Raw genomic sequence first — 14048 nt, forward strand, 5'->3', positions numbered from 1 at the left:
TTGCAAATACCTTGCATTAGTAGCCTCAAATCAGACTGAATGCGCAGCCTTTAGCTCATTTTCTTGTAAGGGTTATTGTGACACAAGCCAGACAAGGTTAATTTACAGCCTCCTTTCAACTGGAGCTCACCTGTAGCAGGTGCGGGTAAAATAAGCCAGCACACCTGGGTATTCAGCATAATGCTGTTCATCTTCTCAGCAGCTTAATTCCTAATTTCTAAGTGCGGTGTATTGGAAACAGCCCGTCTGTCCTCTTTCGGCTGCGTGTATATGGTTTTAAGTAGGATATTCTTAAAAGTCATGACTGTGTCATAATTTTATAGACAACGGTAGCTAGAACTCATTAGCCGACAGTACATTTAAACACTAGCATTTAAAAGTCTGAGCTTGATTTATACTCATGAACGCTGCATTTATTCGAAGCGCACTGTATGAAATATTGACATTTAAAATAACTGTTTTCTGTTTGAATATATTTAACTTTTTTTAATTTAATCCTATGATGATACGGCTTCTAACGCCGTTCTAACATGCTGATTTGATGCCCAAGAAACTTTTCTGTAAAAAACATTTGCAAAACACTTTACTGCCATTTTAATCCATTTAATGCACGCTTTCTAAACCAAAAGATTTTATTTCGAAACCTTTTTTAACTGCATTTGTATGCGTGCATTCATACAGTTTTAAGCGTGGCTTAAGCGTGTTATACTTTATGCATTAAATCGGGGCTTTTCACATGCACACTTGCAGACATTATTTATTAGAGCAAGGTCTGTGAAGCTCAGACGCTCCTTTCCACCTGTTGATGTTTTGTCTGGCTACAGGCCGTTTGATTTTAGATTTTCAAGATCATAATTCAGCAGGTTGTGTCTAGGATGGAGTATAATGACAGGAGCTTTGTGTCTGTAAATTGATAAGCAGTCTTTAAGATTACAGTGCTGTTTGGTCAACAGGTTGGTGTTAAACAATGACAAAAGTGTTAGTGTGAATTACTAGAGTAGTGTCAGCTGTAAAGGCTTGACAATGTTAATGAGTAGAGCAGTGATTGTTTTCTGTCCTTCTACAGCATCAATATCATTATCATTTATCTGTCAAAGAAAAAGCCGAAATACATGAAGTAAATGTTTCCATAAATATTTTAATAGTCAAATTTGTCATATATATTTTTGGAAAGCATATATGTACACAAGTTCATCTACCACAGTGTTCAGGTGCAAAAATGTCAACACATAAAAAATGTTTATGAACAAAATATCTAAAGATCGGGTATTTTAGGAAGGCGAGCGAAACTGTTTTCTATGCTATGGGAAGACAAACAACAAAACAGCTCTTCGCGAGTGATGATATATTCTGAAAAACTGTACATATGCATAAATACAACAGCTTTAAACTTTCAAAAAAAAAACCTTCAAGATATATTCTTTCGTGTCCCACCGAAGAAAGCACACAGGTCAAACGGGTTTAGAGTTACACGAGGGTGTGTGAATGACCGATGAATTTTCTTTTTTGGGTAAACTCTCTTTTTAGCAAGCCAAAGACGCCACTATTCTTTCATCCCGAAGCACTGCCGAAGCTTTTGGGCTGTGTGGCTGTCCTAGCCCCCCCTCTAGGTTTAAGCAGGTGGTCTGGTCTCCAGTGCAGGCAGTGGGGACAGTGGCATCCTGCGGGATGGTGCATCGTCTGGATGGGGGAATAGAGAGCAGGTTGTGGAAGTCCACTAAGCCAGGGGTAGGTTGAGGGAGGGAGGTGCAAAGTGTCCACTGGCCTTGTGGTGGCACTGTAGGGGCTTGTATAACCTGAGAGGCTACCCATGCCCAGATGAGAGTATAGATGAAGGGGCAAGCGGGGCAGCAGTGGGTAGGGGAGTCCAGCAGCCGCTTGACTCACCATGAAGGCGCACAGGTTTGGGTCTAGTGGATTAGGCCAGTTCAGACTGTGACGCTGCCTCTTGTCCTTCATCCTCCTGTTCTGGAACCAGACCTATAATGAAACAGAGGGATAAATGGTCTTAGTAAAGAACACGGTATGTCGGTGGGATTAGGTAATGGTAGATGTACAATAAAATTTTCGGTTTCAGCAGGGATGGAGATCAGGTGTCTGTTTTTATGGCCCTTATCCTCATAAGACACGCAAACAATCATCTCACGATCTCACTCAAAAAAAAAAAAAAAAAAAAAAAAAAAAAGAACCAGTGTTGGTTCCCCAAAGAACCTTTCAGTCAATGGTTCCTAAAAGAACCATTTTTTTTCCTAGTGCGAAGAAAGAACCTTTTTTTGAAACTGTAAATCACCTTTTACGGAACGGAAAAGGTTCTATGGATGATAAAGGTTCTATGTGGACGGAAGTTCGTCTCAAATTATTATTATTAATTATTATTATTATTTAACGAGCGCTATTTAATGCGCTTTAAACGCTGCCTGCTGGTCCTGAGTAGCTTTTGTTGGACCAGAGGTTGAGTGTGGCATGAAAAGGTCTGCATCGTGAATTACCTTTATTGTGGTCTCCGGCAAGTTGAGCGCCGCCGCCAGTTCGCATCGTCTGGGGCGAGACACGTAACTTTCTTTACAGTATTCTTGCTCAAGGCGGGTCAGCTGCTCCCTCGTGAAAGCAGTCCGGTGTCGCCGGCTCTGGTCTATCCCATTGAGCAGTGAAATACGAGGGCACTCTTCTTCTCCTTGATCACTGTCAGCGTGAGCAACAGTAGACACTGGCGACTCCCTGCCCTCTGCTACTGAAAAGTTTACTTCACGTTAGGCATTCGTTGAGCTTGCACGTAGCACGTTTACGATTAGAAAGACTGGCTTTTCAATAAACTGCCGATTTCCTAAATGAACTCGCTGCACAGATGTTGATTTTGCACAGTGGGCCTATATACTCGACTTAAACGCGACAACGCATCAAACGCGGGCGCATTTTCTAGAAAAGAGCTGTGCTAATTGTGTGCGCGCTGGGAAATGCAGGATACTTACGCATTTTATCGTTGATATCCACGTCCGCGGTCCGAATATTCCCCAAATGGATTTTCACAAGCTTCTCATAGTCCTTAAAGAAGTCCCAGACCAGGCCCTCCCCAAAAAAGGAATTCTCTCGTCACTGCTTGTCTTCCGAGCCAAGTTGGTTTATGAAGGGAAAGATGAGTTGTTTTTGTAGTCGCTGTCCACCCCCCTCCTCCCTCACCTCTGCATCTCTCAGGTCGTCCCATCTTGTTACTAATGAGAGACGCGCTCTATCCGCTGAGGCGCCGCCGGGGCGCGCGGACAGAGGGAGGTGTTAAATTGTCTTTGGTCTCCGACCGGCCTTTGTACTTTTTTGTTATGGAGAATTAAGATCGACCTCCCTTTGCATACTGTCACAGTGGCTTCCCCGTCGAGATAGGCCAACCCTGATTGTTCCTCGGCGTTTGATGTTTGTATTTTTGGAAGTCAATCATTAGAATCCTAATGTTCCTAAATCGCAGAGATCTACAGTTTGTCACAGAGATGAAAGTGTTTCGGGAACGTGCGGTAAAGATTTATTTATATAAATATAAATGAACAATAACTGGAGAACTGTCCGAATATTCGAGCATTAAATGATTTTATAGTTATAAAAGCAAACAAATAAAAACACTTAGAATTTTTGGCGTTGGTTAATGTAATAAACGCCAGGCAATGTTTTACTCAGTAGCTCAGTAGCCTTTTATCCAGCGTATGTTACTGAAAGCTCAAAGGGAGGACAAAAAATTACTCATGCTCATGTAATTCCATGCTTAAATGTATTTCCTCCTTCTGTGTGAAAAAAGGTTCAGTGTCAATGGAGCCCAGTGTTGTTTAGGACCGTATGCAGAGAAAAGAAACTCAAGCAGGTTTTACGAGCACATGAGGATTAATAATCGATGAATTTTCATTTTGGGCTGAAAAATCTCTTTAAATGCATTGTTACAGGAGCTGTCTGCCCCTAAGGTGCTGAACCAAGATCGAAACTTTCTTCATCTATCAGTAGCCTAGATATAAGTTCATCTCAACAACACGAACAAGTTTGATATTTTATGTGGTGTATCTGTGTATTAACATGGCGCTGCTGATGAGATAGGTGAGTGATACAGGTACAGACAGGAGAAACATGTCCTGACCGCGCGCGACGTGGGTCATCAAGGGCTTTCGTATTTAATAAACGTGCTTTGATTGGACATAGGCTTAAATTAAGGTCATAAGTCATTCAGACCACTTTTCTTTTTTTTTTTTCTTTGTACATTTATTGATTTAGGTTTCATATCAAAATATACGAGCGCATAGATAGGCACGCGTGCTGTATTTAGCACTTCAGCAAACTTCAGCGCTTCCTGTTTTAGAGCAGTATAAAATAAGGTTCGTGACTAACATTGCTTTAATGATTATTAATTATTTAATTAATCATGTTTCCTGTATTTATATTTCCTTAGCATGCGTATTTACCATTTTACATGTATTTGTTTGGTTATGTATTTGACTGTGGCGTTCACCCCGTGTCCAGACAGTCTCTGGAACAGATGCTTCGGCCTGGCCTGATACCAAACTCACTGTTGCATTGTTATACGCCAGTGCTTTGATCACTTGTCAGTTAAGGGCAGGCTCCACCGGGGCTGTAGCCTGTACCTGGCTGGAGACGGGCGCAGATATCGCGTGGAGGTGACAGAAACTCTGTGTGTGTGTGTGTGTGTGTGTGTGACGACTTGACTTCATATTACTGTATCGATACCTGTCAAAGCATGATACTGTTATCGATAACTGTTGAGATCGAAGTCTCTGATCAGAACGCAGCGACCAGGAAACGCTCTGTTTGTGGGCGTGTCCATCTGGGTGCTTCGCGTAAAACTGCATAATCTCAGCAGACGCCGCATTATTTCAAACTCCGTTCATTTGTCCCCCTGTTCATTTGTACCACGCTGATAGAGGCTGCACACAAAAACAGACCTGCGGTGTTTTTTTTTTTGGTATCGTTTTGAAAATACTGATCTTTGCGATTTATACAGAAAATGGCGAGTTGTGCTATTTGTTTCTGGACGTCACTGTAAAAAAATATTTAGTTTAGCCTATCTAATGTTTATGTGTACGATTATTTTAAATATTTTAAACTATCCGTTTTATTTAAATTAAAAGCAAGTATTTGGTTCTACAATGAATGGCAAAAAAAAAATAAATTAAACTGTTTACATACGAAAAACTGAAGATATCTGAGGACGTTACATGGGTGGCTTTGTCCTGAAGTCTGTTTCTTTTGCTCTTCCTCCTCTTCGTCCTCTTCCTTTGAGGTTTGAATCAAGGCTTTCGGCTTCTCGCAGCAGTGCAGTCACACTCTATTATTCTATACTATCTGTCTGTGGCGCACAGGTGCACCTGTACAAACCCTTCACGGACTGTTAAAGGCACATTTTTTCTAAATCTTTACAGCAGTTTGCTCTAATGCATAATGTACTTTTAATAGTGACGGTTCTTGAAAACGGCGTATTGTTGCATAGTTTCACACGTGTGGATGTACTAAGCGGTACACTCACAGTCTTAAATCGGGACACATAGCATCACCTGCCTGTTTTTACCACTGGAGGGGTATGAAGCCATTAGGCTGCACGCATCACGTGGGGTTTGAACATATAAGACGGCTAGTAAAGTCGATTCTGGTGATCTGCACCTTATCATCTGTGCTCCAGCACACCTGGCCGTTCAGTTAAAGCGATGCGCTGCTTCAGGTGTGCCTGATTTGAACTGAAATTGAAACGGTACACAAGGAGCAGGGTGATGTTGTCAATAATAACAATAACCATAACACGTGCAATGTATATATCTGAGTGCATATTTTTGATTCACATATTGTATTATAATATGTTTGTTTAAATAGTTCTACAGTGATCCAAACGGTCTTTCTGAGCTTTTTTGGTTGCATGAATGAATGAGTTATTTTAGTAAGCTCAAAAGTAGCCTATATTAATACAGTTCAGTGCTCTCTAACTACTGTTCCTGTTGTTATTTATGCAAAAAAATAATAAGACAGGGCTAATTTACAAGGAATTCTGTTATATATATATATATATATATATATATATATATATATATATATATATATATATATATATATATATATATATATATATATACAAACCTACACACACATATACATTTTTAATAAATAATTATGTTTAAATATGTCCTGCATTTAATTTAATTGTTTGAAATAAAAACATTTCAGGATTAGTAATAGACGTTAGTAATGCGTTATAAGTATAATATTTTAGATCCATTAATTCACTCTATACCTGACCTTAAAAACAGCAAATAATGACTTTATTGAGGCAACGGTTCACTAAAGGGAAGCCAAGCTTTTGTCTTTTGTTGAGCACAAAAGAAGATATTGTAAAGAATGTTGGTAAGATAGTAAATTCATCTTTTAAGGGTATTAGTGTTACTACTATTATTCCCAGTGACAGTCTGGGAATAATATGATCCTGTCATTATACTGTACAGTGCTTTGATGCAACCTGTGTTGTTAAAAGCGCTATATAAATAAAAATGATTGATTGATTGATATGGTACATATTTATGCACGTTGTTTGACTAGAATGAAAAGGTGTTTTTTAAAAGCACTTCAAGCTCAGCTTTCATGTATCATGTAAGTACATAATGAACATATAGCAAGCATGTATTGCTTGCACGTGAAGAGTAGTTTTGGGAAATGGATAAAGTTTGAATCTCACCAAACATTGGCATCAGATCAGTCATTATCAGAACACTACGAGTGTTTCATTGTCTGTGAAGCTGTTTGGATGAATGTGGCTATTATGCTATTTTGTCTAATGTATTCAGGCATTTCGAAAGCCAATCTAGAAGCAATTATATATTTATATTTAAACTATAAAATCTACACAGAAGTCCAAGGCTGTGGTGCTTTCCAGAGGGACTGCTTCTTTTCACCTTAACTGCCTTCAAGACTTAACATTCAGATAATCTGAACCAAAAATGTTTAATATTTTCCTATCCTGTCTTTTCCACAGAATCAGTCTTTTTTTTTTACCTTGCCGCAGTAATTTGAGGCTCTGCATATATTGGCTCCCTTGAATTATTACTGAATGCAAATACTTTCTGGTCATAACAACAGAGGTAACTTCTCCCATCTTCCTTGACGTTCTCTCTTTCTCTGTCTACCATATATATTTTTACTATTTACTATTTTCTATTACTATATATTTTTACTATACTGGAACCTATAGGTCTCTATACACTGTGTTTCAGTGCAACTTAATAAATACAGAAAGAAAGTCTTTTAATTTATTCCTAATTTTTCACTGTTTTCACTGTACTGAGAGCTTTAGAGGTCTTCTGTAATTAACAGATGTCATTATCGAAACTATTCTGATTTAATTAGCAGTGGTCCTCACATCACCACTGTCCTTTCACTATGAGTTTTGTCTCCTATATAATAATGCTACAAACATTTAATTTAATCTAACCTTACGTTTTTAGATTTCACTCCTTCTGGATTCCCACTATAGTTAAATATATTAACTTAAATTCTGAATATCTAGATAGAGCTTTGTAACTTAGTGTTTAAAACTACAATGTTTTGGGGGTTTTAAAACTTCGTTATCGATTTATTTTAATTCCTTGCGCTTTCTCAAGCAAAACACCGGCGCTCAGAGTAAGAAAGCATGATTTAATTGGATGAAAATCTCGGTGGGAGCTCAGTTTAGGTCTAATAGCCATCGATACAATTATTTCTTTTCGCTACAGAATATCTAGTTTTGTCGTCATCATTAATTTAATTTGTAGGTGGATGTAACTTTTATGTACAATCGGGATTTTGAACGTATAGTGTATCTACAATTATATTTTGGAAACTGTGACAATGCGCTGTGAATATAATAGTTATTATTATTAGCATTATTATAAGTGGCTTAATAATATAGAGTTGTGCAAAGCAGTACAGTGTATTTATGGACACAAGCACGCGCATCCTCGCTGCAGCGAATTGCTTCATATCTTACAAGTGTAAAAAAACAACAACTTTTGAGTGGTCAAAGCATTGTTGTAACTGACATAAATAGAAAAGGCTAGAGCAGATTTGAACCCGACACTCACGATGCGCGGGGAATATGATGAGTGGGAGCGCGCTTTATTTATGTATTTATTTACACTATTGCAGGGTGTATCGTATTTCATGTGAGCAATAATACGAATAATATCGAATACAGTCTCTGATCAACTCCTTATGGGCTGTCAGCGATAAAGTTCCTTTTGATTTGCATGCCGCGTGCTATCGAGGGGTCGAGGAGCATTGTTTGCGCGCTTAGATAAAGCACGCCGTAAATCAGTACGTAAAACACGAAGAACGTATATATGTACAGGCCGCGTGCTAAGATTTTATTAAAGAGTTCTTAACATCTGAGCGACATCACATCTTTCAGTGTTAAATATTCAAAATTCTATATCACGATAATAGGTAGGCTGGTTAAAATGACCCTTTCCATTTTAATATTTAATCAACAGAATCCTTCGTCTTTAAACGTTTTAGACGCAGCTGAAGCACAAATAGTTAACACGAAACTTTCTTTATTAGGCTATGTGGATCACACGGGAATGTATATTGAAAAATGTGTCTATTTGTCAATAGAGCGCAGGTAAAGCCACAGAGGTTTGCAATGAGGGCGAGCGCATGATGACTAAGTGTGTAATATATAAATGACAGTAACAACGACGTCTATTGTTCTCTAAGATATGAACTTTTACTGTAGCTACAGCCGACCGACTCACAAAGTACAGCAAATTGCACAATGTTCACGAAGAGAAGTTTCCGTAACACCTTTCATAGAAAGATGCGCTGGGACCAGAGAAAAATATGAAAAATATGAAACTCTAATAAGCAGTCGAATCGTATTTAGCCATGTGAAACGGCTCTTTTTATTCTTATGAACCTTACCAGCTCACTACACGCACGTGAAGCAGCATTCATTATATGTCCAGTGCGTGTTAATTAAACTCGCCAAAGTTCTTTGATTTAAACCATTCGCTGCAGTTTTCGATACGGGCGAATTAGAGAGGAAATTTAAACTCGAGCTTCTCTTTGAATTTAATTTACCCAGAAACACTCGTAACATTTTCGCATGCGCGCAATCACGCCACATCTCGCGGTTCTCCTTGATCTAAGTGTGAACCATCTCATTAAAACAGGCGCTGACACTGGCGTAAACTTGTTTGGCAAAGAACACACATCGCGCGCGCCGTCTAGGGCAGCTAACGTTTTGTTTTACGTTTAAAAGAAACGCTTTTTGATACAATTAACTGCACGAGTTCGCGTGAAGCCTTTAGTCGGTTCACCTAAAGCGTACAGTATTCCTTTCAAGGCTGTTGGTTTCGAGTTCGAGTACGCGCCCTGGCCTGCCCTTCGCGTTCTTCAGCTATCCTTTGAACTTTTTTTTTTTTTTTAGCTTGCATTAAGTTGGAACTGTTTTTAATGTTGTATCAATATGCCGATTATCGAACTTACCCTGTCCGTAATGAATGCGTGTGTGTCTTTCTTCTGGGGACGTGAGTTAATTCGCGCCGGACGCGGACTGCGCGCGCGGTTTCTTGTAAGACCCTTTGCACGTGGGCAGGGCGTTTTACAATTAAACCATAATGGCATTTCCTGGGTACAGTAGCTGCCTCGCGCGAGCCCGACGTGTTGTGGGGTTGCTCAGCTCCGACTACAAACAGAGAAGGGCTCGTGCCTTGAACCCAGAGTAACAACTGCGCGGCGGCAAAGGGGAACGCGCAGATGATTCACAGTGTACAAACAACACGGGGAAAGGGTAGTTCATTATTTTCGTCTCGTTCAGTTCGGCTTCAAGTAAGTCGAATTGCGTTTTGAGCACAATTGCTTTAGAAATTTCTTTGAAATTTGAGCAATTTTGTTTACCTGCGTCGGGTTTATTATCGCAGCTCAATGCAGAGACCTTGAACTTGAATAGTTTGCCTAAGGAGGGACGGCGTCTATCATTGCCTCCTAAACAGGCCCTTCAGGGAGGGCTGTACTCATCCCTTTAAACTTGGCCTTGACCTTGAGGGCCTTTCCTGACCTCTATGTAAATACGACAGTCTGGGGTGGCGTGTATGGGAAGACGGATTAAAGGGGAAGGCTGTTGTTTTTCCCTGTACAAAATATTCAGTGTTTATCCGCATACAAATCATTTTAGCCTCCGAAAAAAATGATACACGCATACACATACGTGCATTTTTTAATGCTTTTTAATCTTTCGCGCAAAACCTCTGAAGTTTGCTTTTTGCTTGCGGAGAAAATCTCCTTCATGCGCATCTGGATTCATGGATTCTTGTTTATCTTGTTCATACACTCATCTCAGAAATAAAGGTACAACAGCTGTCACCGGGGGAGGACCTTTTCAAAAGGTACGCTTTTGTACCTATTAGCTTCAAACATGTACACCTTTAAAGAAGCAAAATGGACAAAATAAAAACCTTTTGGAAAGATACCAGCGACAGCTTTTGCGTCTTTATTTCTGGGAGTGCAGGATCACTGTTTCCAGAGGAAAAGGGTTACTGGTTTAAAGTAATTGGCATTTTTAAAAATAAAATATGTGAAAAATATGTGAAATCGTCTAGTCACTGATAAAATGTGACACTAATATACGTGCACAAGTTAGAAACCTTCCAACAAAACCTTGCAAATGTTTTGTGAAGCTGCAGTTTCTGAATTAAAGCTAAAAAAGCTTATGCGACTTATGAGTAAAAACCGAATAGGGAACCATTTTTTTTGCCTCTTTATTTCAGCGGATTATTTCAAGTATGACATTCATAAAACGGAACGACGCGTTGTTCAAGCGCGCGTATGAAACAAGTTATGATTTTTCATTTTTTTATGGTAATGATAAATAATTTATACATTTGGCACTACTGATTATGGGCCTTTAAAATGTCCGTAATGATTTAAAGGCATTCCAGCGTGTGCTTGGCCAATGTGTAATTAAATCCTAAATAAAAAGTATGACCCATTTAAACATTTCTATTGCTTTTTGCGATGAGATGTTGCGAGAAATAGTTATAGCGTTTGATGATCAGCAAGGGAGCTGCCAGGAATATCTATGTACGTTATATTATTTTTATTTTTCATGAAAGTACGCGTACCTGTTCGGTTCACATGGCATGCTCGGCGCCTAAGATGACACACGAATAAAAATAGGTAAAAAAAATTGTTGTCAATATTGTTATGTATTTGTTGAACGAAATTAATAGAATTGAAATAACATAACAGCATGTTTACATAAAATAACATATAGCAGCATGCGTGCAGAAGTAAAAAAAAAACTGCAAAAATAACAAAAACAAACAAAAAAGGGGATTGGAAAAATAGGAAATAGGAAAAATAAACCTATTTTAGTGTATTAACGCATAAATGAAATGCAACAATGAGGCAGTATTTGAAAGCTACTTTTAGGCATTTAACCCGGGCTTGACGAAAAAAAAAATCTTTGACATTCTTCAGTCAAGGTTTATTTTATGCGTCACGTGGTGCAGCTCTTATCCAATGAAGGCGCCGCAATGCAGGCTGAAGTCCATTGCGTCAATGCAGCTGTACCAATGTAACCGAGTGTCCTGCTTCGGACTTGAGTCTTTGCAACATAATTTTCCGTCCGAATGGTGAGCGTGCTATGACCACCTCCCTGGTCCTGAATCCTCGCTGGGCGGACACGGTTATGTTTGTGTATGAAAACAACTTGGATGAGCTGAAGAACATGGAGGGTCTGGTTGGAAGCGGCAATTTTGCGGCCAACCAGTGCAGGAATCTGATGGCCCACTCGGCTCTGAGTGGCCACCCGTCCAGCCTCGTCCACGGCTCCAGCTATCCCTCCGTGGACGTATCGACCTCAGGTTCCACAGAGTCGGGCAAGCAGTGCGCACCTTGCCCGACGGTTCCTCAGGCCTCGTCCACCGGTCCCATCCCGTACGGCTATTTTGGCAACAGCTATTATCCTTGCAGAATGGGGCGGGGTTCCCTCAAGTCCTGCACGCAGCCGAGCGCGCTCAGCTACACTGCGGAGAAATACATGGATACCCCGGTCACATCCGAAGAATATCCTAGCAGGGCTAAAGAGTTCGCCTTTTACCACAGCTACCCCAGTCCCTACCAGTCCATGGCCAGCTATTTGGACGTGTCGGTGGTACAGACGCTCGGAAGCGGAGAGCCGCGACACGACAGTCTCCTGCCTATGGATAGCTACCAACCCTGGGCTCTGGCGAACGGATGGGGCAGTCAGATGTATTGTTCCAAGGACCAGAGCCAGGCGGGCCATCTCTGGAAGTCTGCGTTAGCAGGTACGTTTCGAACCGTTTAGGGCTGAAATGGAAATGTCGAAAATAAAACGCTCACTCGTTGAGGCATGGCGCAGGCTCTCTCAAAGATCCAAGCAAAAACGATATCACAGAAGACAGATTTTATTTTAGACGCAGCTTTGCAAGATCACCAGCGTGCCTTAATTTTCTAAAGAGCACAAATACAGGACGCTTGTGTAAAAAAAAAGTAACAGTTTAATAATCGAATGCCGTCTAAAGCGAACTGCGGAATGTGGAACTGCGAAATGTGGAATTTGATGAAACGTAGTTTAGTTAGAAAATGAATGGGCCCATTAATGATTTAAACCTTTTTGTTATTCGTTCCAGATGTCGTGGCCCACCAACATGACGGGGGCTCATTCCGTCGAGGTAGAAAGAAGCGGATACCGTACACAAAAGTACAGCTCAAGGAACTGGAGAAAGAATACGCGGCCAACAAATTCATCACAAAGGACAAGAGGAGAAAGATTTCGGCGGTAACCAACTTGTCCGAGCGTCAGATCACTATCTGGTTTCAAAACAGGAGGGTTAAGGAAAAGAAATTCATCGCCAAAGTTAAGAACAGCGCGCCGTAGCGCAGAGCCCAATCTTTGTTTTTCTCGGTGACTTGAAATACAGAGAAGCAAAAAGTCGTCGCGAGGACTTTTCTTGGACTGGAACTGAATGTTCTCTTTGCCCAGCGCATTTACACCAAACAAATAAAAGGATGGACTCGAAAAATGAATAATCTAAATGAAATGGAAAAAAAAAACGTGGAAGGACAATATAGCTTGTAAATTACGCACGTGCCTGCCTACATGTAACTGTGTTCGTTTAAAGTCTCTCTGTCCTCTTTAGCTTGCATTTAATGTTAGGTACGTCAGTGTCGTTGCTGTTGTTGTTGTATTAGTCGTGTAGCTTATTACCCAATATCTGTCAGTACTTATATACTATGTTTATATCGCTTGTAAAACACAATAACGCATATATCGCAAACCTTAATAAATGTGTTAATTCCATTCGATGTTTTCTAGCAAAGTAAATCGGTGTTTTTATGTATTATTCTTATGAAGAGTTGCGTAATGGCTTTTTACAGTTATCTGTCGCGAAACTAATTGCAAAATTAATTCTGTTGATGACGATGCAATCAGAGAAATCAGCAAGCATTTTTTGCCATTATTGTGAAATTGTTTCACGACAGTTTACAGCGATTTTACATTGATTTCTATGCAAGCAGCTGTTTGGAGACTAAGTTTGGTTTGTTTCGAGAGGTATGCGTTCATTTGAAACAACGTAGATAATCGTATTTATCTTTTGCCGTTTTACGTCGCATCTGGTCGCGTGATCAAGCAGAAATATCACCGGAGCCTTCTGGAAGTCAGGCTTACTTTATTGTTTTACGATGCGCATGCAGCGTCTGAGCGAGGGACCCGAAAGCGCCAACATTTTAAATATTTGTTATGATATTTTACGCGCCCTAACAGCTTTCATGCGCATTCGTAAAGGATGCACACTGCTTTTTAAACCTTAACGATATGGGATTTCCTCCTCACGGTCAGAGTCGAGTGGCAGAAAAGGAGGGGGCGCTCGACTACAGAAGATGTAGCCTACTAAATCAGCCCTTAACCTTGACCTTGAAAGTCACGTGCTTAAAAGTTAAGATATATCTTTTGTCTTTTCCGAAACTGTAAAACACCGTGAATATGCTCCTCAACCTGCGATGTATCCCCATCACCT

General features: G+C 40.1%; 2 protein-coding genes across 2 annotated transcripts; one reads left to right on the forward strand and one right to left on the reverse strand.

The window, feature by feature from the left end:
• Positions 1–1207: 1207 nt before the first annotated feature.
• On the reverse strand, positions 1208–3202 carry eve1 (even-skipped-like1). Its single transcript, XM_043234704.1, has 3 exons — positions 3178–3202; positions 2490–2731; positions 1208–1980 (listed from the first exon to the last, which is right to left on the reverse strand). Exons 1-3 carry the CDS (start codon positions 3200–3202, stop codon positions 1552–1554), a joined length of 696 nt encoding a protein of 231 aa, XP_043090639.1. The 3' UTR covers positions 1208–1551.
• Positions 3203–11644: 8442 nt separating this feature from the next.
• On the forward strand, positions 11645–13289 carry hoxb13a (homeobox B13a). The gene is made up of 2 exons (XM_043235467.1): positions 11645–12314; positions 12660–13289. Exons 1-2 carry the CDS (start codon positions 11651–11653, stop codon positions 12905–12907), a joined length of 912 nt encoding a protein of 303 aa, XP_043091402.1. The 5' UTR covers positions 11645–11650; the 3' UTR covers positions 12908–13289.
• Positions 13290–14048: the final 759 nt, after the last annotated feature.

Source organism: Puntigrus tetrazona, chromosome 3 (assembly GCF_018831695.1).
Source record: "Puntigrus tetrazona isolate hp1 chromosome 3, ASM1883169v1, whole genome shotgun sequence".
Classification (NCBI taxonomy): Eukaryota; Metazoa; Chordata; class Actinopteri; order Cypriniformes; family Cyprinidae; genus Puntigrus; species Puntigrus tetrazona.